The sequence below is a fragment of the Terrapene carolina genome, unplaced genomic scaffold (genome assembly GCF_002925995.2).
Source record: "Terrapene carolina triunguis isolate 2854851 unplaced genomic scaffold, T_m_triunguis-2.0 Scaffold96, whole genome shotgun sequence".
In the NCBI taxonomy this organism is placed as follows: Eukaryota; Metazoa; Chordata; order Testudines; family Emydidae; genus Terrapene; species Terrapene triunguis.
Genome location: NW_020664447.1, coordinates 56702866 through 56729943, shown reverse-complemented (window position 1 = coordinate 56729943; position 27078 = coordinate 56702866). Strand labels below are relative to the sequence as shown.

Sequence of the window (27078 nt, the reverse complement as noted above, 5' to 3'; positions counted from 1 at the left end):
GCTCCTCCATTATCCCTGACTCCCCCAAGCCTTTCCACTCCTTCTGAGAGGTGCGGGAAATATGGTTCCATATTGTAGTTTAAATGAATTATTACTCAGGGTTCTGTATTAATATGCCTAATAAGGAATCTATTTGTCAAAAAACATTTTCTGAATCTTTTTTGTTGTCTGTATTGTTACAGCCATACTTGCTGACAGGTATTTTGAAATAAATGACCAAAAATAATTGAAACTGGTGTGATTATATTGATCAAATATATATAAAAATAAAATATACCGAATTTTGCAGAATTTGAGAATATTGTGCACAGAATTTTTAATTTTTTGATGCACAATTCCCCCAGAAGTATGGCTAGTACTGTCTTTGATAAGTTTCACTTTCAGAGTCTCCCATTCATTTTCGCTAGAAGACTTGTACAAACTTGCTTGCAAGTCCTTACTACTTTTCAGCAGATGGCACTATAACTTAATTTCCTTGCATGCTTTCCATATCTGGGCTTTGAATTCAACTTAACTGATTGTTTTTAAAGAGTCTCTGTTTTCAACCATGAGAGAGACTAAAGAAGCCAGAATATTTTTTTCTTCTCTTGTCTACATTGTCAAATCCACTTAATATGTAATGATACTACATTTTCAGCTATTTTCAAATCATTTTGTAAACATTAATTAGGAGCTTGAATTTTGCCTATTTTTTGGCACGCAGTAGAATTTGTTAAATGATTTAAATAGTTAACATCTGGGTGATGCTGTTCAGCTATTCCAAATTCAGACTTTGCTTTTGTGAAGACTTGTGTAAATTAACATTCTCAAATGATTTTTAGATATTTTAAACATTGTTGTATTTATGCTTTCTGTTGCACTCAGAAGACAAAGATATATATATCAGTAATTACTGTCAACAGTTAGAGCAAAATGCACTCAACACTTTGCTAAATGCGGGCATTAAATAATTTTCACAGAAATTCATAATAGGTTACCCTTATTTTGCCAAAGTGCTCAAGAAACCTTGTGCCTTAAACTGTTTTATGTATATTGTTAAGCAATATTTATTGCTTAGCATAAAAATTACTGTAACTTATATAGTATAAAGGAAATGGTTTGGTTTACTCCAGTTTATCCCGTAAACTGGACATTGAGTATGTTCTCTTAAATTTTGCATGGAAAGAGGAAGAGGCTAGAAAGGAAAGAGGCAGTCCAATACATTTCTACTAAAAATCCAAGGAAACCCACACTTTCTAGTAATATTTTACAATCATGTATAGACTACCTAATTCTGAGAAATGGGGCCTTGTTTCTTTTCTGTCTAAGAGGAGGATCTGCAGGGAGCCCCATTATGACTTACATATTCAGGACTACTCAGCCCCTTTGGTGCAAGCTGTGGCTGAATGAAGCTCTGCTCTGGCACACTCCCTCCACTCCCTGTGCTCTGTTCCCAATATACCTCTCCTTTCATTTACACTGTAGAGGGGGCGGGGAAAGAGGAAAGGGGTTAGTAGTACCAGTGGAGAGCTCTCATGTGCAGGAAGAATTCTCCACCAGTTATCTTCAACTGGTTTAAGGCCACTTTGCACTGTATGAGTATCACAAAGTGGACTTAATGGACCAGAGAATCCAGCGCAGAGTGTGGTTTAAAAAAATAATTCTTAGGCATGTTTGGCTTGTTATAAAAATTATGAAACCTTTGTTACAAATTAATATAATTTCCAGAAGAGTGGAAAATCTTTGGCAAAGAAGAAAGAATAGAAGTCCCATTTTTCTCCGGTACCTTTAGCAAGATGAAACTTAGACAGAATTGACAAGATTAACTTGCCTCTTTCCCCTGCTGATTTTCTTAGAAATTTTTCAGACTGAAATTTTTCATATGTACATATTTTTTTCAGTTTCAATGTGAGATTTTTATTTTCCGTTTTGTTACTGCTAGAGTTTGTTGTATATAAATAGCCTGGGCTTTGATCAATGTTTTCAAATGATCCACTGTCATTCTTAATTTAACCTGGAGCTGTATACTCCCTTGGGCAATTAGGGTGATTAGATTTTTTTTGCGCACACTTATAGCTGTATTTTTCCTCATCAGAGTACTACTGTGTCAAAATATAAAAATCTGTTGCTTGGGATGTTGGGCTGATTATCATGCAATAGCTTCTAGTTCAGCAGCAACTTAAGATCTATTTTCAATAATTTAAGAATCACTATTGTATATCTAAGTGGACCCATGCTCTACATAAAAGCTATGGTGAGAAAATGGGCTAAGCTCTACAATTATAGAATGTTTATTCTTTCTGTAACGGTGTGATTATTTTACGTTTTTCTTCACACTTAGAACTAAAGTTCCTGGAAATCCATATTTTTCCCTGGTTGTTTTAGGTGTGTCCTAGTCTCATAAAGTTCATTCTTTGTTGAAAAATCTAGGCAATAAAAATCCAAAATAAATGTTTAAATCTCCATGTTGCTTCCCCAAAATTTAATTTTTAAATACAGTGTTCTTTGTTTTACAGTGAAAACTCACATGCAACAAGGCTTAATCTCTGTTGCTGCTCGTACTGTGATAACACATCTGGTGAACCACTTAGGCCACTATCCGATGAGTGGAGGCCCTGCTATGCTAACCAGTCAAGTTTGTGAGAACAATGACAATCCTTACAGTGAAAGTCCTGAGCTTTCTCCTGAACTTTTTGAGAGCCCAAACCTCCAGTTCTTTGTGTTAAACAACACTACTTTAGTCTCTTGTATACAAATCCAAGCAGAAGAGAATATGCCTGGAGGAGGATTGTCTGCTGGACTTGCATCTGCTAATTCAAATGTCAGAATTATAGTGCGTGATCTGTCTGGTAAATACTCATGGGATTCTGCCATTTTGTATGGGCCATCATCTTTATGTGGATTATCAGAACATACTTTTTTGGCGCTTTCTGTATTTCAGCAAGAGAAACCTGAAGATGCCCCATCCTCTGAGCATGTAGAGGATGTATCTGTAAGGGATGGAATTGCACTTCAGGTAAAAAGGAAATTTAGAGAAACTGTGCCAACGTGGGATACAATTAGGGAAGAAGAAGATGCTCTTGATGAACTGTTACATTATTTAGGTGTCACTAGTCCTGAATGCTTACAGAGAGCAGGCGTCTCACTGAACATACCTGCTCCTCAACCTATCTGCATCTCTGAGAAACAGGAAAATGATGTCATCAATGCTATCCTTAAACAACACACAGAAGAGAGAGAATTTGTTGAAAAACACTTCAGTGACTTAAATATGAAGGCTGTGGAACAGGATGAGCCAACTCCACAAAAGCCCCAGTCGGCATTTTACTATTGCAGATTACTTCTCAGTATATTGGGAATGAATTCATGGGATAAAAGGTAAAAAAAAAAAAAAAAAAAAATCAAAAAACAATAACAAAACCCTGTTTTTTTAACACAAATTACTATTGGTTTAAAAGTACAGTGTTTGGTAACAATTATGTAACTCTCCATCATTTTATTAATCCTCCTAATTTTAGGCAGTAGAACTGGTTAGGCTAAGAATGCCTTTGGCCAACTGACAGCAGAATTTTTGAGATGGGGGAGTGGGCATCTACTAAGGAGGAAGAAGGTTGTTTTATTACTTTCATCCCACTGTGTGGAGAGACTGGGGAGAGGAGGGAACAGCTTGCTGATCTTGTTTCTCCCCAAGATCCATGCAGACAAGGAGATTGAAGACAGATGACCTCCTTTCCAGCTCAGTGCAGGGATACTATTGGTGGGAGAATACCCTCTCTCCCTACTCTGCTCTCCTCAGCAGCTCCATTAAGAAACCTTAGATTGGTGGAGAAAGACACCCTTGCTCCCACCTATCTGCTCTCCTTCCATGCTTCTGTAGGGATATGGGGAAGACAAGGCACCTTGCCCTACTAGACCTAGGGTTACCATACGTCCGGGTTTCCCCGGACATGTCCGGCTTTTGGGTCTTTAAATAGCCGTCCGGGGGTAATTTGTAAAAAGCTAAAAATGTCCGGGATTTCCCCTGGACGGCTATTTAAAGATCCAAAAGCGGCTGACAGGGCAGCCGCGCCGGCGGAAAGCGGTACTGGGAGCAGCATGGAGCGGCCGCAAGAGGTGGGTGCAGGCGGCCCAGCTCCCCCTGCCTGGGGCTCCCCTCGCCCGCCGGGGGGCATGGGCTCCTCCTCTGCAGCACTGCCCGCCGCGGGGCTGGGGCTCTCCCGGGGCTTTGCCCTGCACATGCCCAGCACCCCTGGGGCTGCTCCTGCCTCCCTGGGCTGGCCCCAGATCCCCTCCCCCGGGGGGCTGGGGTCCTGCTGCGGCTTACGCCCCTCTGACTCGTCCGCGAGGCAGGCAGCCCCAGGGGGTTGAGGCCGTGCCACCCCTTCCCCAGCTTCCCTCCAGCAGCCCCCGCACCGCCCTGCCGGGTCTGTTCAGCCCTCGGCCCCACCGGGTCCTGCCCTGCTTCAAGCAACCCCCCCACACACACACACCGTGCGGTGGCCAGGCCTGGGGGGGACTGGGGGAGCCGCAGCAAAGCCTCGCCCGGAGCTGGTGCAGGAGACGAGCCTGGCTCTCAGCCCAGGCTCCGGCATCAGCCTGCAGCCGGGAGCGGAGCCACCCCCCGCAGGCTGGGCTCAGCCCAGCCCTGCTCTTAAAGGGACAGGGACCCCACCGCGGCTTGGCCCGGCCTGGGGCACGTGGGGGGTGTCACCTCACCCCCCCCTCTGGGGGGCCCGGTGAGGGGGTGCTCGGCACCATAGCAGTGCAGAGGGGAGGCCAGCGATGCACCTTACTCTCTCCTGCACTGCCAGCCACGGTCTTGCCTCCTTTCCCTGGCTCTGTGAGGCACTGTACACCTCAGAGCAGCAAATGGTAGATTCTGCTGTCTCCAAGCAGAGTCTAGCCCTGAGTGTTTATTTCCGCAGCAGTGAGTTTTCGGTTTGGTGCATTCACTCCTGATCTCCCTGGTAAAGTGTAACAAAAGCCCTTGGCATTCATTTTCTCAGTGTTTCTGGGAATACCCTTTTCAGTTTCATAGATTGATCTGGGATCTTTCTTTTGCTGTTTCCGGAGAGAACTGTTGACAGCAGGGAGATATGTCCCTGACTAGAGGACAGGAAGCAAATTTGACTAGACCAGTTGTGACTTCCTTTTTATTTGTTACTATAAAATGTATTACACACAAATAGATTGCTAATGAACTTCCACCTTTGGGTTTCTGGAAAACAACTCACTCTAATACTTGGAAGTTGCAGGGACCTTTGGTCTTAAAAAATGAAACATCAGACTCATGAATTTGGGGGAAGTGCAGTGGTCCATTTATGAAATTTCTAAAAACATGATTCAAAAAATCCTTCTGAGACTGTATTTTAATGCTGAGATCCCAATAGCCTTACTATAGAAATAGAAAGTAAAACAAAGACATTCTTGATCCAGGTCAATTAGAGCAGTGGTTGTCAATGTTTCCAGACTACTGTACCTCCTTCAGGAGGCTGATTTGTCTTAAGTACACCTCACTTAAAAACTATTTGCTTACAAAATCAGACATAAAAATACAAGTATCACAGCACAGTATTACTGAAAATTGCTTATTTTCTCATTTTTACCATATAAATTATCAAATAAATCACGACTTCCAGATTGAGAAACATTGGTATAGTATATAGAGCAGTATAAACAAGTCACTGTCTATGATGATGGTTGCATATGCTTCAATAATTAGTTTGGCAAGGCCTTCTATATCAAAGTTACACACATTTTTACACAATATCAGGCAAACCAGCTTGGATCTCTCACTATTCATGTCTCTGTACTAATTGTGCTCTGCATCATTTCACAAAAAAGTTATTTAACTGAGCTTGAAATTTGTCATTATACTGAGATTTCTAAAAATACCCTTCTAGAAAAACTTCCATTTGGCTTCCCAGTAAAGAAAAGGACTTTATATATATATATATATAGCATGTTTGTTTGAACTTCGAGGCCCATACAGTCCCTGAAATGACACTGCCTTGGTTAGTGTTGTGCCCCATTTCTCACAGTACTCATGATGGGTTGGATTGTCACAGCCCAGCTCAGCCACACAAGGGAGTAAATATTATCTTTTCCAAGTAGACCCCGCTGATATGGGGATGCCCCTTTAAAGGAAGGCCCCGGGACAGGTATGGACAGGGGAGTCCCTCCAGTGAAGGGAGAGGTGAGTGTCAGAGGTAGGGTTACCATACGTCCGGATTTTCCCAGACATGTCCGGCTTTTTGGTCCTCAAATCCCCGTCCAGGAGGAATTTCCAAAAAGCCGAACATGTCCGGGAAAATAGGGAGGCATGGTAAGGGGACCGCCTCCTCCCCGGGCTCCAACTTTCCCGGCTCCTGCCGCTCTCCACCGCGGCGGGGACCGAAGCAACTTCCCCAGCGCAGCAGCCGGGGGGCGGGAGGGAGGAGGGGGAATGTGGGGTGCTCGGGAGGGGGCGGAGTTGGGGTGGGGAAGGAGAGGAGTTGGGGCGGGGCCGAGGACGGGGAAGGGCGGAGTTGGGGCGGGGTCCTGTGGAGTGTCCTCTTTTTGTACTATTGAAATATGGTAACCCTACCAGACCCAAACTCTAGAATAGCAGCAAGTTTGTTGTTGCTGTGTTACTGGTAAACACCCTTTTGTCCTACCTGAGGAAAGAGGATGCATGTGTCCTCTCCCTAGAAAAGTGCACAAATGTAAATCTGAAAAGGAGAGAGGGTTTTTTTCCTCACATTTTTTCAGTTTGCATAATCTTGAATGTTGCAAATAACAATAGGCGGTAAAAAAAAATTCAGTGAGAAAGAGAGGTACTTTTTGTGTTGACAGTACCGTTTTTTTGTTTTTGTTTTTTTAAAATATAGAATTCGTATCCCAGAATGTAAGGGCCTTTCTAAAATCATCACTCTCTCTGTTGAGTGAAATGCTGAATCAAAATACTTACCTACTGTGAAGGGAAAATGGATATTCTATAGACCTAGAATAAGTCTGGATCAGTAAAATAATATTGCAGTCATATGAGTGAAACATTTTGATCACAAAGAACTTTGGTAGCAAATGGGTTGCAACCATTCTTAATATTTAATGGGCCTTTAGTTTGCCAAAGCAGCCTGTTTTCCAATGGGTACTGCTCCTAATCTCACTTCAGTATATTTTATGAGTATCTTAAGTAGGTTTAAACATTGGATAGTGGTTATTTTGCTGTAACATAACTGTTTCTTAAAAAAACAAAAAGCATTACAGATGACGAGGTGGGCTGATATACTCTGTCTTGCTCTGCAATTCAGGAATGTAGAGTTCAGTTTTTAATGCACTCTCTGGGCTGGTAGATTATGGGGAAACCTGCTTTATAGTGATAGACTCAATCTGTTTTACAAAGAGAAAGTTAAGGGTTGACTTGGATATAGTCTATAAGTATCTACATAGGGAACAAATATTTTGTTATGGGTTCTTCAATCCAGCAGAGAGAAATATAACACGAGCCAATGCTGGTAGTTGAAGCTACACAAACTGGACTGGAATTTGGTGTAAATTTTAAACTAGTTAACCATTGGAACAATTTTCCAAGGGTCATGAAGGGTCTCTATCACTAACAATTTTTAAATCAAGTTTGGATGGTTTTGTACAAGATACGCTCTAGGAATTATTTTGGGTAAGTTCTATGGCCTGTATTATACAGGAGGTCAGGCTAGATGATCACAAATGGCCCCTTCTGGCCTTGGGATCTATGAATCTGTCATGTATCACTAAGCAGCTATCCTCAGGCCTACTACGTAGTAAATGATATGGGCTCCAAAGGGAGTCCTGTCCAGTCTTCTGCAGACAGCTGAAGTCACTAGGTTGGGAGAGGAAAGTGGGCATACGTAGAGTTATGCTGAGGACTTTAAGAAGGATGCAGAACACCTTCTGACATAAAATTGACAATGTGTATAACTTATTTTTAAAGGAAACTTGAGAAGGCAAGAAAATTGTGGGTGATTGCATGACTGGAACTGAAATATGTTCTTGTATTTTCCTATGCCCATTACTGGACAGGTAACAAAAATGTTGTTAATTTTTCTCTGTTTAGAAGGAGCTTTCATCTCCTGAAAAAAAATGAAAAGTTACTTCGAGAACTTAGAAATTTGGACTCAAGACAATGGTAAGTTATCTTTTAAAAATTGCCTAATAACCTAACTAATTTATTTAATCATTTTTATTTTTCAAAGTGAGTTTGTAGAACTATTGTTTATATGGAATTGGAGACTAATTTATGTTCCAATAAGTGATTCATGTTCACTAAATTTTGGAAGCAGTACATGCTAAAAATTAAGTGAAACTAAAATGAAATGAATATTTAATTAATAGATTATCCTGAAAGAGAATAAACCCCCACCTCCAAAACAAGTAATTCATCTGTCAAATACGATTTTTTCTGTGTTCCATGAAAATTATGCAAAACGTGCTATAATGCCCAAATGCTGTATTTGCATATCTAATAAAAGGGATACATTCTAAAATTCAGTTCCAATAGCTTTGAAACTAATTTTATAGCTGTGGATCAAAGCCATCAATATTTGAGGAGGAATGAAAGTGATTAGAGTTGAGGTTCTCATGGAAAGCTAAAGCTATTTCAGGATGAACTAGTGACCAGCAAAGGTTTCAGTCACTGTCCACTGCAAACCACTTTTTCAAGCTTGTAGTTTCTCTTTTAAGATGTTTTATTAAATCTTTTATGAATGGACACCAAAGTAGCATCTGAGGGCATTTAAGTACATTGTATGTAGGCTCTCAATAGTGGATGTTCGAGAAATATCATCTAGTACATAAGTGGCATTGTTGTTGAGATCTCAGTGTTTATTCCCATCGTGGGTTAGCTTCAAGAAAAGTGAAAGTTTTGGAGATGCATTTAGTTTTTAAAAGATCTTAAATTTTGCTTAGTGCTCTTTCTCTTTATTGGGAGGGTATTTTTGAATATGAAAGACAGTATTAAATGCATTAAAGAATGGGCCAAGGAATTTACAATTTGTTGGCTACTCTGCATTTTGTCAGTTGTCCTCCAAGGACCACATGACTGTGTCAACAGCTATAGAATTAGTAAATTCAGAATTAGTAGGACAGTTGTGGGAAACTGTTAAGTTGCTCGACTCTATATCTACCAATCAGCAATCCAGGGACACAAGAAGTTACCTTGCTACTTGAGGATATTAAATTCATCTTCCTGAGACACATTTATCATTCACAAGGATTACCACTATTAATGATAATGATGGGTCTTCTTCATAATGTAAAATAATGCCCAAACCATAGGTTTTGCTTATTTCATGTCTTCAGCTGTAAATATCTTACTCAACTTTCTGAATACATTATTATACCATTTGTTGCTGCTAATTTCAGCCAATGTCCCACTATGCTGAATTGATCCTTCACACATGAAAGTTCCTATTGGCAAACTGTAAAAGAGAAGGCAAAGGAATAGAAAAGAGGATAAGAACATGAAAAGATAGAAGATGGTCAAAGAACAGAAAGAAAGAGACTTTTTTAATTGTACTGCACTTTCATTGCCTTTTTGATACTGAAAGCTATGATCTGTGTGTAGTGTTTGCATTTTCTGTCTCTGTGTTAAGACTTGACAGTGAACTTACTCAGTGACAATCCAATGACAATCCTATGTTTTGCAGCCGAGAGACACACAAGATTGCAGTATTTTATGTTGCTGAGGGACAAGAAGATAAACACTCCATCCTCACTAACACTGGAGGAAGCCAAGCCTATGAGGATTTTGTAGCAGGCCTTGGTTGGGAGGTATCTGTTTTAAGTTTTATTTATATCTTCTGAGTTTTGTGTTAGATTGTAGAAAACAAATATAAAATGGGAGGCTGATTGTTTTTTCTCTCTACTCTTCCATCTCTATTATTCCTTATTACTGCTCACAATTACCGAAACATCTTATTCTGAAAATAGGACACTAAGATTGAAATTGTGGTTATACTTATGTCAGTGATGCTGTATAAATGAACTGTTGAGACAGCAAAGCTTTACTGGCTTTGAAAGGTGAACCTGTGGAAGCTTCTACATAATCGGAGGCTGTTCAACAGTGTGCAATAAGCCACCCTGTTCCTGACTTGTATACACTAAATAAACTATGTCTGTATTGTTGTGTAGGCCTGAAAGCTGTTAAATCCATTTAAGGTTCTGCACATTGCTCAGATTTGGGAGTTGGAGAAATAATGGCATGCTGCTTCTCTCATCCTCTTCTCCCTGCCTCTAGAGAGCGAGATAGACACACATATAGCCCTATCTCTTTCACCAAGAAATGGATTGTGTGGCATAATCATACAAGTACCACTGCCACCATTAGAGCATTAGTTAAATATAGTTCTATTCTACTGACTCTCCCCTGGTCCAAATTCTCTTTGCTACACTAATCACCATCCCTTTCTGGCTGCTCAAGACAGACCCCCACTACCATCAATAAGAGGATGCTTTAGGTACAGACCTGTCCAACGGAAGTGCAGGAATCATCACTGCTTCTGGCTCTCTTGGAAGTGCCACCTGAAATTAATATTTAATCGTTTGCTTAATGATCAATAAACGGTAGTAGCTTAAATGACTAAAGCTTGCTTTTTCAATTTGTACGTTAATTCCAAGGCAATATATCAGCTCCTGACTTGAGCTGTGAAAAAGCTTTGAGCAAAGCTGGCAAATTTTGGCTTGCCTAGTGACTTTCCACACATATTCTAAGTGTAGGGAATTTTTCTTCTTGTCAGAAAGCATCAGTTTTCACTTTGTGAGAATGGAAAATTGTGAAATTCAAAGACATAACTGAAAATTTGCAAATATGATGGTAAGTCTTAAATGTGATGGAAACAGACTTTTTTACAATTAAAGAAGTTTTGTAAACCTGATAAAGTATTATTATGTATTATTTCAGTTCTGCAGCAACATTTTTACAAAGTTAAATCAAACCGATTCAAACGTATTTAATCTCACACTAGCCAATCATGTATTTGCTATTATACCAACAAAAAAATCCAGAATTTCATGCCAAGAGGCTAAAACATTTAATATGCTGTTAAGGAAAGTAATCCCAATTTTAAAAGGCATTTAATTTAGATTTATAATGCGGATTACTTCTGACTTTCCTCCTCAGTGTTCAGGAATGGGAAAAAATATGGGACAGCAATATCTGTGTTTGTGATGGGGCCAGCAGAACTATAGCCCTTCCTCCCTGTTGGAAAGCCAGAACAATCATCATGGTTCTTTATGTGGTAGTTCCCCATGTCTTCTGAGGAGAAGAAAAGCAACTGCTAGTACTGGCTCTCAGGAGAGTGTCAAGATGCCACTGTTTCCACTCTTGCTTTTTTCCCTTTAACCTTTACCTCCCACCAGTCTCTGAGATTGTTATACCCTTTTGTGCCAATAAATATAGATGTTCCTTCACTGCAGTTAGTTTCTTTTCTAATTAAATCCTTCTAATTAGTGAGCCTCTGCTCCTTTAGATAAACTTAATAGTACAAAAGGATCAGCATCAGAACAGAATTACGGGTTTTTTAAATGTATATGATGATTGAAAAGGCTTTCTCTGAAAAGTATTTTACCACCAGATATTACTTTTTTCCCCCTAATGTTACATGGGCTTTGATCTTAGGTGAATCTCACAAACCATTGTGGTTTTATGGGAGGATTGCAAAAAAACAAAAGCACTGGATTGACCACTCCATATTTTGCTACCTCTACAGTGGAAGTAATGTTTCATGTGTCAACAAGAATGCCTTCTGATTCAGATGACTCTTTAACAAAAAAGGTAGGTGGTTTTGAATACAGCATTTCCCTTAGGTAACAGTATATCAAGGGATTTTAGGAAATCATTCCTTAAAAATAATTAGTAGTTTTTTCTAAAAATAATACGCTTGTTCCTCTAACAGTTTATATATTATTAAAGCTAGTTGGGGCGGGTGGACTATAGTGTTATTAAATTACTTTCTACCAACCAATTATTTTGCCACAGAAGATGAGTTCTGTCACATTTGTACATCTTATTGCTGCTGAGGTCACAGGAATGGTGAGGTAAGGAGAGGAAAAGGAATAGAGTTAATAGTCTGTGTGGAAGAAAAAGCTCCAAATCTGAATGACATGTTCTAGTCCTTTGAGACTTCTGGATGTGAACTGTTAACGTCTCGAAATAGCTGATGAATACATGGTTCAAAGATGAATGTTTCAGTTATTCTGCAAGTCTTGCAGCTAAGCGTGTTCATAGAACATTTGCCTTGAAAAGAAAATCAAAATGTTAGGAACTTGACAACATTTAGTGAATTTAGTTGTATTGCTTTGGTGATGACACAAATGTTCAGCAGAAGTCTGCTCTCTTATATCCACCTTAAGGGAAAAATGGCTTTCTGTATTGGTATTTTTTCTTTAGAATTTAATAAATTCCATATTAGTGATGATAAGGTGAGGCCTCGAACATGTGTCCTATTACAAATGAACAATTGGCTATCATTAGACTGTCCCCCTATCCTCTGTACATATATCTTCAGATGTGCTAATCCATTCAGTAGACACATTAATGAGCACTGGTTGAAGTGTAATATTGGAGGAAGTGAGGCTGGTTGACCTCAGCATGGAGTTTAATACTTGTAATTAAATCAGATAGTCGACAGTAAAGAAAGAAATAGCCATGCCTCTGGCACACTTCAATTATTAATGACTTTTTTTTGTTCTTTTTGTTCAACTTGAAGAAAATAATTTATATCTTTTTATTATCGTTGTTGTTGTTGTTGTTGTTTTGTTATAAACTGACTTTTAATTCTAAAAGTGGCATTATACATTTTTTTAAACTATTAAAATATTTTTCTTCCACGCCTAAGATGGGTACTTCCTACTCTACTCTTTTATTTCATAAAGTGCAGTCAGTGTATTATTTAGGTTTCTAAACAAATTAAAGTATCTTAAGAGTAAAATCAACATAACTTTTTAATGAGAGTATAACTAAAGTAATAATATGATTCCTTTCTCTGCCCTTTTGAAGAAACCACTGTACTTTGCCTACAGAAATATGTATCAATAACCTTTTTGGATTAGAGTGATTAAAAAGCAATGTGTGGAAAACATAATGAAAATTATTTCCACTATTCGTTAAATAACTAAAAAAACAAAAAAACAACATGTTACAGGTTTCAGCAGAAAGTGCAGCCTGAATCCTATATCTGTTTTCAAGAGAATTCAATCCTTTCCACATAGCTAATACCTTTAGCCACATTTCAGAGCTGGTCCAGTCCTTTGGTGATGTAATTTTTTTAAAAGTACAAATCAGTCACCATTTTCTCAGTTAGTTTGACATTCTTTCCTAAATCCCATTTCTTTCCGCTTTCACCCATAATCACATTCTTCAATGATTTAGACTATTCTGAGAGGCAGTATGGTCTTAATGAACAGGGTACTACACTGTGAGTCAGGAGACCTGGATTCCATTCCTAACTCAGCCACTGACCTGCTGTGTAACTTTGGTCTTGTCACTTTACCTCTCTGTCTCTATTTCCCCTCCCATCTTCTGTCTATCTATTTAGATTTTAAACTCTTCAGGGTAGAGAATGTCTCATGTGTTTTATACAGTGTCTCTGATTCCAGTTGGAACCTTTATAACCTATATGTACACTTCAGCAGTACACACAGTAGTAATCAAAATATTATTCTTTATTCTTAAGATGTGCTAGATACAGTGTGCAGCATATGACCTTTTACAACAGAAGATGATTTTTATTTCACATTTATATAACTTGTTGCTACTGAGGTCACAGAAATAGTGATATAAGGGGAGGAAATGAAGGGAGATAAAAAAGGGTATGTCTACACTGAAAAAAAACCAAAACCCTGCAGCAACATGTCTCAGAGCCCTGGTCAATCGACTCAGGCTTGCACTATAGGGCTAAAAATAGAAGTGTAGACCGTTCTGCACAGTCTGAGACCCATCCCTGTCGCTGGGTTTCAGAGCCCAAACTCCAGTCCGACCAGGGATGTCTACGCTGCTACTGAGCCCAAGTCAGTTAACCCAGGCTGTGGGGTTTTTTGTTTTGTTTTTACAGCGTAGACATACTCTAATTGTGTGGAAGAAGACCTGGGATCTTGAACTGTCACTGAGGATTTTGAATGTGTTTAGCCATGTTTTTAAGTGTTATTTATTGTACTTTGGTTGGCTGAAGAATTGTTGCTGGTTTCTATATTGTAATGTGCCTAGAGGTAGAAGATAGGTTCATCTTATAAATGGAAATTAAATTTAATTAAAATAAAACTTCTTCCTGCCAGCCCAACCACTGCAGCATCAAGATTCTAGTGCTTCAGATGCCAGGCCAATTTAAAACTTATTTTCTATCAATCTTTCTGAATAGTAAATAAAATTTTAAGTATCTTGGCTATCTCAGAAACACTGGAGTCGAGATAACAGGGAGCAGAAAAGAAGATGAATTGAAAAGGAAGAGAAGGGAGTGTTTTGGAGTTCTGAGATCGGATTAAAATTTATCCGTCATCTTTGAATTTTTCTAAGTGAAAGGATATGTCAAAATAGAAAATATTATTTTAAATACAGTTACAAAAGAAGCATAATGAAAGTGTCAAAATTAAGATAGAATTCTAAAATCTCACAAGTCACAATGGGAGTGATATCACAGATTCGCCCATGCAGCTTACCCCCTGTCTAGCTACTTCTAGCACTTTGAGGAAATTTGGAGTGGGAGGGTGTGAAAGTGTCTTAATTAATATATTATACATATGGTGTTAAAACAAAAAAGGTCATTTTCTAATTATTAGCCTGTTAATCCAGCTGAAACTTTTGGTGACTATATAAATGACTCAAGCTTAGTTTGACATTGTCAAAGCCCTTCAAAAGAATTATAGACCTATAATTCATAGCTAATTGTTTTGCTTTGATTTTAATACAAACTGGGTGATTAAAGGCATAAGGCCATAAAGCATGGCCATTAGTGCAATATTAGTATTTTTATAAAATTGCAATTAATTGCATCCATTATTATTTTACAGGAGTAAAAAAATTAGTGTTAAAACAACATTTTTATGAAGAATTTAACCAAATATTTGAAGGTGCCTTAGATAGACGCTGAATACATGTAACTTTGCCAAAAGTAGCTGCAATAAGAAGCTGCTTCCTAAATTTTCTGCTGTGTTGTATTCCTCCTGTACTTCTCTAGTGAACTTTATTTTTGAAGTAAACAAAATATAATTTGAAGACTAGCTTTCATTATAAAAGGAAATAGTTTTATTCCCCTTTCCTTCTTTAGATAAGTGGGTACTAGAAATTACAAATAATTTTGGCAAGAGTTCAAGGGTTAATGCAAGAGATAAATAAAAGGAATTTTCTGTAAATTGAGCCCTGCATTATTTCAGTTGTCTTTCCTTTCCAAACCTAACTCATTTAATTTTAAAAAGTAAATACTTAAATTTTTCCTGACAGTGTGCTTTGCTTTTTCTATCATTTATTACTTCAATTATACTTGGTATCACTTAGAACAATCTGCCATTTGGAAATCTCAGTGTAGCCTGCAGCTTAGTATTAAGTCTGGCTGGTATTGTAACATGTACAGCATATGACACTAATGTATCAAAATTAGATTTGATCATCCCTTCTGGTTATATTTATTTCACATTTCTTTTGTATTCAGTTAACATAAACATATTAGGAAAGCTGACACATGGTGATGGCTATATAGTAAGAATATTTTAAAGTATTTTGATTTAAAATTGCAGATAACTTGGCTTTTCCAAATTGTTGAGTGTTTTTACTTATTTTTAACAATGGAGAAGAGGTTCAAAGCATATACTGTAGCTGAAATGGATAAATTATCTTTCTATTGTTTAATCATTTGTATATGGTCGTGCCTTTAATCCCCAACTCAGATTGGGGTTCCATTATGCTAGCCACTGTTCATGCACATAAGAAGAGACCAGTCTCAGTCCTGAAGAGCTTATGATCTAAATGGGCAAGACAAAGCATGGGGGGGGGGAGCGTTATTACCCCAATTTTCAAGTGGGGAACTGAGGCACAAAGGGCCACATCCTCATCTGGTGTAAATTTTCATAACTCCATTGACTTCAATTATGCTATGACAATTTATAAACATAATCTTTGAGTGATTGTCCACACGGATTCCACTCTTGGTGCATTTGCATCCTAGGCTCAGAAGATTGGATTATTTTAAATAGCTGTGTCTGTTGGGGCCACACATGCACCCTGGGCACCCTCTCACTCCCTATAGCAGAGAGTATAAAGGCTGGGGAAGCCACAACTCTCACTAATTTTCTTCTTACCACCTATGGCAGCAAGACAAAACCTTGTAAAGTCCACATCCCTTGCTCTGAGCTGGTTCATTTCTGTAGTTAGTTAACTTAGATAAATTTTCTTTGCCTACTGGCTTAAAAAAAAACCCTCCAAAACTTTAGATTTATTCAGAGTAGTGATAGGTTTCCTTTCCCTTGTACAAGGGCCTACTCCCTACAAGAACTTAAAATGTTTGACTTCAAGTTGCAGGGGTTCAAGATTTGCCTCTTCTCTGAAGCAGCAATGTTGGTGAATGATGGACACTCCCAATGCCCATACTGCCTGAAAGAGAGTTGTGCTTTGGAGCACTGCCCAGTTTACAAGTCCTTCTCCAAGAGGATTCAAAAAGCATAAGAATGGGCATACTGGGTCAGACCCCAGTGGTCCATCTAGCCCAGTATACTGTCTTCCAACAGCGGCCAATGCCAGGTTTCAGAGGGAATGAACAAAACAGGGCAATTATCGATTGATCCATCCCCTGTCGTCCACTTCCAGCTTCTGGCAGGCAGTGGCTAAGATACCCAGAGCATGGCGTTGCATCCCTGACCATCTTGGCTAATAGCCATTCATGGACCTATTCTCCAAGAACTTATCTAATTCTTTTGTGAACCCTATTATACTTTTGCCTTCACAATATTCCCTCGCAATGAGTTCTACAGGTTGACTGTGCCTTGTGTCCTTTGTGTGTGTTAAACTGCTGCAAGGGAGGCAAAACTGAAACTCTTCCGCCTGGAAGTGTCCATGCAAGCTCCACTGGACCCTAGCAGACCTTCCAAGAAGCTCTAGGTACCAGGCGCATCCCATGCACTGAATGTCCTGGTGAGCCAAGACACCACCCCAGGCTCCTGTGAAACCTCATAAGCCCCAGTGGCATTGGTGACATCTTCAGAAAGGGTCTGTAAGGAGCATCGCTCTGGGGATCAGGACAGGCACCTAAATGGGGGATGGAAAGCCTCCCCTAAGGCTTACTCTTCTAAATGCCTAAAGAAATGGTGTCCCATCTCTGTGTGCCTCCACTGAAACCCAAGCCAGCACCAGTGGTCTTTCCCACGCCAAGAACCGTACTGCCTCCAGTACCATCAGCAAGTCACTGACCATGACACCAAATCTCCTAGCACAGAGTACTTTGGTACTGTCTGCCTCTGCACTGAGAACCATGGCACTGAATACTTCTCTACCAAGACCCATCACTACAATACTGCCCACATCCTTGACACCAACTGAGACTTTGACTTCGGTCACTTGAGGACTCTGTATCTGCACCAGACGAATATTTCTGTCAACATCTTTTCCCCCAATATTCTCGTGGTTCAGACAACTCAAGAAGAATCATAGCAACCAGAGCAACCCAAATCTACTTCTTGGGAAAACAACCCAAAGAAATTAGATCTCTTTGGGAGGAAAATATATTTCTCAGCAAGTCTGCAAATAAAAGTAGCAAATTATCATTGCTTTTGAAATACAATGTCCTGCTTTGGGCAGACTTTCTAACTTCATAGAGAGGCTACTGAAGGACCAGAATGAAGAACGGAAATCCCTCATGAGGGCCAGCTCACAGCTTGAACAGTGTTAGAGGCTACACTCGATGCATCAGATGCTGCAGACAGGACAATGGGCACTGCTGCGGCAATGAGAAGATTGGAGGGAGGTCCAAGCCGTTATAGGAGACCACCCATTTGAGGGCAGTGAGCTCTTTAATAGTGGCATGGATGAAGCACTCCATATACTAAAAGACTCGAGGGCATTCATAAGGTCCTTAGGGCTATATGTCACAGCCCCAAAGAGGAAACATCAAAGGCAAAAAATCATTTTAAGACAGACTACTGTCTCAATATTAGCCACAGAAATGGTCCTCGGAGACCCTAAGGAAGTTAATGATTTCACTTGAGGTGACCATCTGCCTTGTCCTTGGCTTGCCCCACAATCTAAGGCACCAGGCAAGATCCAGTTTTGACTCGCTTATCGAGAATTTGGTTGGAACACTTGGGATCCACTTCCAAGACATCTTTTCGCAACTACCTTTCTTAATTCCAGTAGGCTTGGACTGGGATAACTTTGGACTGTTAGAGTCCTCAAGATAATCCGCATGAGGTATCCCATCCAGTTTCAGTCTGCTCCATTCCTCTTCAGGGACCTCTTGTGACCCTAACAGCATCCCAGTGCATGAGAACAAGGGGCTCATTGGTATTTGGTAGTGAGTTTCAGTTGATAAGAACGTAAGAACGGCCATATTGGGTCAGACCAAAGGTCCATTCAGCCCAGTATCCTGTCTACCAACAGTAGCCAATGCCAGGTGCCCCAGAGGGAGTGAACCTAACAGGTAATGATCAAGTGATCTCTCTCCTGCCATCCATCTCCACCTTCTGACAAACAGAGGCTAAGGACACCATTCCTTACCCATCCTGGCTAATAGCCATTAATGGACTTAACCTCCATGAATTTATCTAGTTCTCTTTTAAACCCTCTTTTATAGTCCTGGCCTTCACAAGCTCCTCAGGCAATGTTGACTGTGCGCTGTTTGAAGAACAACTTCCTTTTATTTGTTTTAAACCTGTTGCCTATTAATTTCATTTGGTGGCCCCTAGTTCTTATATTATGGGAACAAGTAAATAACTTTTCCTTATTCACTTTCTCCACGCCACTCATGATTTTATATACCTCTGTCATATCCCCCCTTAGTCTCCTCTTTTCCAAGCTGAAAAGTCCTAGCCTCTTTAATCTCTCTTCATATGGGACCCATTCTAAACCCCTAATCATTTTAGTTGCCCTTCTCTGAACCTTTTCTAATGCCAGTATATCTTTTTTGAGATGAGGAGACTACATCTGTACGCAGTATTCAAGATGTGGGCATACCATGGATTTATATAAGGGCAATAAGATATTCTCCGTCTTATTCTCTATCCCTTTTTGAATGATTCCTAACATCCTGTTTGCTTTTTTGACTGCTGCTGCACACTGCGTGGACGTCTTCAGAGAACTATCCCCGATGACTCCAAGATCTCTTTCCTGATTACTTGTAGCTAAATTAGCCCCCATCATATGGTATGTATAGATGGGGGTTTCCAAAATGTGGACTCATTTGCAATATTTTAGAAAAACAAATTCTACATGTTCTATTCCAGAGAGTACCCAACCCTGGGCTCCCTCATGGACACCTTTCTCATACCATGGGCTCCAGGAAGCTGAGACAAGATGCCAATCACGTTATCATGATAGTTCTGGTATGGACCACACAATTCTGGTATTCAGATTTACTGACTGTCACTATGAACACAGGTCACCTATATGTCCTGCCGCAACCTGTTTTCCCAGGATAGTGCTTGGATCCTACACCTTGACCCAGTGTCCCTAGACCTGACAGCTTGGATGTTAGATGGATGGATATACACAGAGAAACTGTTCTGCTACCATTCAAGACATTTTGCTGGAAAGCAGAAAACCTTCAACCAGATTTCAAACAGTTTTCTATTTTGGCATTTCAGCAACAACTCACCATTGAAGGTTTAATTTAATCAGTATTGGACTATCTACTTTAACTAAAGCAATTGGGATTGTCCTTCAGCTCAATAAGCATGCACCTGGCAGCAATCTGTGATAATCATCTGTCTGTCCAAGATCACACAGTCTTCTCACATCCCACAAGGATGACATTTCTAAGAGACCTCAACTCATGCTTTCCCACCAGTCAAGAAACCCTCTTTTTTTCTGGGACCTTAACAGGACTTGATGGGTCCACATTTGAGCCTATGCTACCTGCTCTTTCTACCACCTGTTAATGAAAACAGTTTTTCTGGTAGCCATCATATCAGGTAGGAAGATGGAAGAGATCTAGGCTTTCATGGCAGGTCCCCCATATATGATCTTTCACAAGGACAGCGCCACTCTGAGGCCTCACCCAACTTCTCTGCCTAAGGTAGTTTCCAATTTTCACATCAGTCAGTCAATTCATCTCCCCGTTTTCTTCCATAAACTGCTCTCTTTCCGAGATGAAATAAAACTCCACATGCTCAATGTTGTAAGAGCATTGTCCTTTTATTTACATAGGACTAGGCCATTCAGGTGTATGCCTTTACTCTTTATGGCATTTGTTGAGAGGATTAAGGGACAACCCATGTCACCTCAGAGACTAAGTGGGTCTGACTGTAATAGGACTTGTTAACCATTTGATTAAGAAAATTCCCCTGGATGTATTGGGGATCATTCCACTAGAACTAAAGTGACCTCTGCACTTTACATCCCCCATATCCGAGAGATGTATGGCAGCAACATGGAGCTTGATCCATGCATTGGATTGAAAAGACTGAAAAAAAAAATGGGTTTGTTTAGTCAAGAGAAGATGGGGGGGAGGGGATATGATAGCAGTGTTCAAATACGTAAAAGATTGTTAAAAAGAAAAGGTGATAAATTGTTCTCCTTAACAGCTGAGGACAGGACAAGGAGTGATGAGGCTTAAATTGCAACAATGTCAGACATTGCTTCCTAACTGTAAGGGTAGTTAAGCACTAGAAAAATTGCCTAGGGAGGTTGTGGAATCTCAGTCATTTGGGGGGTTTTTAAGAACAGGGTAGACAAACTGCTATCAGGGATGATCTAGATCAGGGGTCGGCAACCTTTCAGAAGCGGTGTACCGAGTCTTCATTTATTCACTCTAATTTAAGGTTTCTCATGCCAGTAATACATTTTAATGGTTTTAGAAGGTCTGTTTCTATAAGTCTATAATATATAACTAAACTATTGTATGTAAAGTAAATAAGGTTTTTAAAATTTTTAAGAAGCTTCATTTAAAATTAAATTTAAAATGCAGAGCCCCCTGGACCGGTGGCCAGGACCTGGGCAGTGTGAGTGCCACTGAAAATCAGCTTGCCTGCCGCCTTCGGCACACGTGTGCCATAGGTTGCCTACCCCTGGTCTAGATAATACTTAGTCCTACCTTAGTGCAGGGGTCTGGACTAGATGACCTAGTGAGGTCCCTTCCAGTCCTACATTTCTATGATTCTATGATTTACCATTCTCTATTGCCTGGTACAAGCAATCCAGATCAGATGCTAGCTTTGGTAGGGCATTCTTACAATCTTCGTTCAAATAGAACTCCTCTAATCCACTTCTAGGCAATTGCTTGTAGGTCACCAAGAGTGGAATCTGGACACTCACTAGAAGAAGAGAGAACCACAGCTTACCCTACAGTAACTGTGCTTCTTCAAGATATGTTCACACAGATTCCATAGCCTGCCTTCCTTCCCTGCTAATCAGAGTCCTGCTCCTATGAGATTCTGACTGAAGGAACTGAGTGTGGGTTTCAGCTACCTCACCCTTTATACACTCTGTTATAAGGAGTGCTAAGGTGCAGGTGTGGCCCCCATGGACAAAAAAAAATCATCTTGTGTGCATGGGGCACACGCACATCAGAGTGCAACTCTGTGTGGACAATACATCCTGAAGAACCAGTCACTGTAGGGTAAGTAACTGTTTTATGTGGCCCTGAGAGAGAATTGACTTGTTCAGGATCATACAAGAAATCTGTGTCAGAGTCAGGAATTGAGACTTAGGAGATGTAGGTTCAGTACAGTACTGGGCCACAAGAACATCCTCCATGTCTGCTAGAAATGTGAGTGTCGCTTTTCACTGAGTCTTTATTTTAAAAACTCTTATATCCAGTTACAAACCAACAGAGAACAGCACAAACTTGTAATAATGCAAAGAAGGCCACTAACAACCTGTTTAAGCCCTAAAATTTACCCCCTTTTAAGTAAATCCTAAGTAGTATTCTAGGAGGTTTGTAGGTTATATTGTTAAATCATCCTCTACTCAGTGGTATCTGTTTATTATCCAGAGATGCTGCATAGGTTTTACTTTTATTTAAAGTACAGATATGCTCTTAAAATGACTGTGTAAAAGAGGCCCTTTCTTATTTAACGTGTGTGTGTGTGTATGCGTGTGTGTGTTTGTTGTTTTGTTTTGTTTTGTTCAGGGTAGTATCTGCTGACTACTTCTTACTCTTATCAATGCAGAGCCAGCCCAGTTCAAAGAGTGAGTTGGATTCTGTTCCTTGAGTAGCATCAACAGAATAGTTTACAAAATAGTTTACAGGTAACGCTGTGTAAGCTAAATGAAGGCAATGGGCCAACAGAAATGTCATCTGTGGTATAATATGGGATTGAAAAGGTGTAACTGAAGACTTAATTTGTCACATACAACCTTTGTTATTGGTGGTGATGTGCGAGAGGGAAAGCAGTTCGCTTTCTCAGTTGCCAGGTTGAGTTTTCAGGGCTGTCACTTAGTGGGAGGAAACATCATTTTAGCTATACACTGAACACATTAGATCAGGAAATCCATTGAGAAATAATAACACGGAGCCACCTCATGCCATTTTTACAATGACTTTTCAGGAAAGAACACATTTTAACAGAAGGTGAATTTTGGAGCATAAGGTTGAGATTTTCAAAAGTGTTCATCATTGGCCTAATTCTACTTTCATGAAAGATGATTGGAGTTTACCACTGACTTAATGGAAGAGTTCAGCCAATCGTGAGCAGTTTTGAAAGTCACATCCTAAATGAGTTAAAAGTATTTCTTTTAACCTAGTATATTATTGTTCCGAATGGTTTCAGTGGTGCACATTTTGAAACTTCTGGCCATTGAAAATTTGCAAGGGTATTCAGGCTTCAAGAAAAAATAAATACTTAGTTTCAGTGGTTTTTGGAGCCATGGAAAATCCAGATTACGTTTTTCTCTATGATTATTTTATTTGATGGTAGCCCATTTCCAGTCTGGCAAGAGGAGCAAAGTTCCAGATTCCTCAAATACAGATCTTGTAGCCACAGATTCATTCAAACTGCTTTTGAGAATTGATATAGAAAGATTTCACACTTACAAACTTAGTCCCTGTTAATCTTGGTGTGAAGATTTAAAGTATTTTGGTAAGTCAAATACAAGCCACTGAGCATCTTCTACCAATTTTATTAGGGAAAATTGTAGATTTAACTTGGAAATATTCTATATTGTCACAGCTGTTCATTTAAAAAAAGTCATACCTGACATCAACATACTAAACAGACCTAATTGTGAATGTTTGCTTTGACTTGCATCTAAATCAGGGACATTGCAATGTGGTTTGGATGTGTCCTCTCTCTGCACCCCACAAATTCTTCTTCAGTTCATTGTCATTTGGAATACAAGCCTTGGCTATATCTGTACAGCTGCAGTACTGTGTACTCAGCTGTTAAAAATTTTGTTTTTCCCTTCTTTTTCCAGCTAAGACATTTAGGAAATGACGAAGTGCACATTGTCTGGTCAGAGCATACTCGAGACTACAGGAGAGGAATAATTCCTACAGAATTCGGTGATGTTCTTATTGTTATCTATCCAATGAAAAATCACATGTTCAGTATCCAGATCATGAAAAAACCAGAGGTAAAAATTTCTTTTGTTTTCCCCTCATGTGTTGACTAACTTTTGGGTTATTTAAATATATGTTGTTGTTTTTTATGGTGTGACATATTTAATCCAACAAGGTAATCCTTCTTTAATAATGACAGTAGTAATAGCTACAAGATAAAAGTCACGTGTACTGAGTGCGGTGCAGAGAGGAAAATAAGCAACTGTGAACAAAAGGCCCATAATCCCATCAAGCAGTTCTGATAACTAATATAAACTGCAACAACAAAGGTTAGAGTATTTTATGTAGTCACTTGAACTCTGAGATTAGATTAAATTAAATTTAGTCTGGTTTGTTAGATTTGTATTGTGTTGTATCAGCACATGAATCCAAATCCTAGTTCTTTGTCCTGAGCTGGCTACCTCTTCCTCCTTGCTCCATTCAGTATTACCACTTTCCTTTCCTTCCTCTCTCAGCCATTTCTACCTTTCCTTTAGACTGCCACACAGGAATTCAGGCCCAGATTCAGAAAGGTATTTAAGCATGTTGGCTTTAAAGGGACTATTTGTCTTGCTTAAAGTAAGGCATATGCTTAAATATTTTGTTGAACTCGGACTTAGTGTGGTTGCCTCCCTGTCTCATAGCCATGCTCTTTAACGGCACCAGATTCCACATTCAATGTGGATTGAGCAGCTGTTGGACTAGAAGCAGCAATGAATGGTTGGATCGCTTAATTCTTAGGTGTGATGTCAGTTGCATGGATTTACAGATTTGTATTTTACAACACTGGATTTTGTTTACTATAAATATGAATACTAATAAGCTACATGAGAGAAATATGAAGTCAACCATATGGCACTGAGTGTGGTATGGTAGTGGCATTCATATGGTATTCAGGATAAAACTAATGCCATAAATGGTATGGTACTACCAAGGATGCACACATTTTAATTAAAACTACATTTTTCTCTTACTTGAAAGTATGAGGGGTTGCATTATTGCCATATTTTATTACTATTTTTAATTGCTTTAAGTAAGAAGGGAACATCCTTGCCCTAATAGAATCTTCCATTAAATGGAAAATGAATGACTTCACCAATCGAACTAGATAACTTCAAGATTCTCAAAATTGAGTAATGGCAAAAATAGTGCACTAAAACTCTTTTGTAGTGTGGATCACATCTTAGCAGACAGATTGCCTATTGGGTATCTCTCCCATTTATGATCACATATAGACCACCTCTCTTCCTTTTTACAGTCATATAAAATCCTTGTGGTGGCAACTACAGCAATTGTTTACATACACAAAAAGGAAGGTATTTTATATATTTTTACTTTTTTTGATGCTATTTAGTAGCTAAAAACAAAGTGCTGGGTCTCTTCTTACTTGAGACCCAGCACTGTGTAACAAGCCCTCTATCTGTGAAACACCAGCAAGTGCTCCACAGATCCCCAGAGGTCCACACACAGCTGCTCCAGAGTGATGGGGGAGTCCCAGATGCTAACTGGTCAGTGAAAAATATAATGTCAAAATATTAGAGCCAGATAATTCTGTGGACTTTTGGTCCTTAATATATGTATATCCCCAAACTTTCTGCTAGTCTCAGCCTAACTTATAAAACTGTGCTTATAAGTTTGTGTATGCAAAGCCTGAATTTGCAGACATATCTGGTAGTTAGCCATGTATCAATCTATTATGTACACACACATGCAAGATTTGACATCAGTGAGTTTCACATGAAGTTAGCATGATAAATACTACAATGAAGGAAACACATGAGAGCAAATAGGGAATCAGGCCTTCCACCTGTAATCATACTTTTTTATTTTTAATTTGTTTAACGTATAAGCAAAAAGCATTCAGACTGATTTTATTATTCATGTACTTATCTACCAAAGTGTGCTAAGTACAGTACGCACACAAAGTAGACATGGGGGTAAAATCCTTGCCATTTTCAAATCAACAGCAAAACTCCCATTGACTTCAGTGGGGGTCAAGATTTCATGTGTGGTTTCTGCTTCAAAAAGCATACAGTCTAATTGTAGATACGATATAAAAAATGAGAGCAACAAATGGGGGAAAAGAGAGTGGTGGATAAAGATCCAATAATAGTCAGATGACAGTTATGTGCACATTTAGATAGTTCCACACTTCAGATTCATGCTGTATCTAAAGATGTAATTTTTTTTAAATGGGTAATCATTTCCCCTCCCTTAGCCTTTGAACTTCATAAGTGTCACATATATGACTTACTATTAGGCTTTTGGCAGAAAATGTTGAAAATAAGCCTGTATGAGACACACTATTCAAATGATTACTTAATTTTTCTGCACATTCTGTTTTATCTGTTACCAAGTTATATGGCTATGTATTTTCATGAAAGAATAGGTCTATCACAAATAATTGTTGTGATTAACCAGAGATGAGGAAGAAAAAGAATGATGAGCTCTCCATTGTTAATGTTGATTTCTAATTGTTATAGCAGAGATTTCATATTAGGGTTGAATTTATTAATTTCTGATTCAGGTTCCATTCTTTGGTCCACTCTTCGATGGCGCTATTGTTAATGGAAAAATTCTTCCTATTATGGTTCGTGCAACAGCTATAAATGCAAGCCGAGCGCTGAAATCACTGATTCCATTATACCAAAACTTGTATCCTTTTCACCTGTACAGTTTTAACATACATTGACTTTTCAGGGCTAAAGATATTTTTCTCATGGGTTTTGTTTTTTTTAAACCTTAGATTTCTATCAATTCAATTCTGGGAATATATTTTAAACCAATTTTTTTTTAAGAAACTTCAGATTAATGCTTTAAAATTGCCAAATGAAGACCCTTTAGTGCTATTAAATAAGGAATGACGGTTTCACATACAAGTCCATTTCATATACAGATTTTTCCAAAAAGAGCTGATTTGTGGTATTATTAGCAACTTGTTCCTTTAATGAAAGTAGATATTTGTTCATTGTTAACATTGTGTAATTTTGTTTTTCAATCCAGATTGTTTTTGTTTCAAAAAGAGAAAAATTACTTTCTATTATTGCTGCTTATTAGCTTGATTATTATGGTACCTGATACATAGTTGTATAATACAGTTAAGAACACTAGGCCATCATCAGAGTTACATAGGCATGTCTTTGTAGAGAAGACTGAAAAGTGTATCACCTTTTCCTGTTGGAATTTTATATTTCTGTAAACTTCAGAACAAGGAGCTCCTAAGAAAATAAGATTACAGCACAACATGAAGTGAAAATAAAAACATGAGGTAAGCTAGTCCACTTTTAAAAAAAAAAAAAAAATTGATACCTCTTGATCGAATATAGCTACATACTTTTATCCATATATATATATATCATTACATAGTAAATGGTTTATTTTTTTACATTTCTCCCCTTTCTAAGATTGA

General features: G+C 39.0%; 1 protein-coding gene across 2 annotated transcripts in view; it reads left to right on the top strand.

Annotated features, from left to right (window-relative positions):
• RALGAPA1 (Ral GTPase activating protein catalytic alpha subunit 1) overlaps positions 1 to 27078 on the top strand; it is a 240762-nt gene that overhangs the window by 174568 nt on the left and 39116 nt on the right. For both annotated transcript variants that reach the window (XM_024195992.3, XM_026651454.2), the window contains exons 33-38: positions 2496 to 3357; positions 8054 to 8125; positions 9645 to 9768; positions 11615 to 11770; positions 23546 to 23704; positions 26197 to 26324. In XM_024195992.3, the coding sequence (XP_024051760.2) occupies positions 2496 to 3357; positions 8054 to 8125; positions 9645 to 9768; positions 11615 to 11770; positions 23546 to 23704; positions 26197 to 26324 (1501 nt within the window). The remainder of the gene's footprint in view (positions 1 to 2495; positions 3358 to 8053; positions 8126 to 9644; positions 9769 to 11614; positions 11771 to 23545; positions 23705 to 26196; positions 26325 to 27078) is intronic.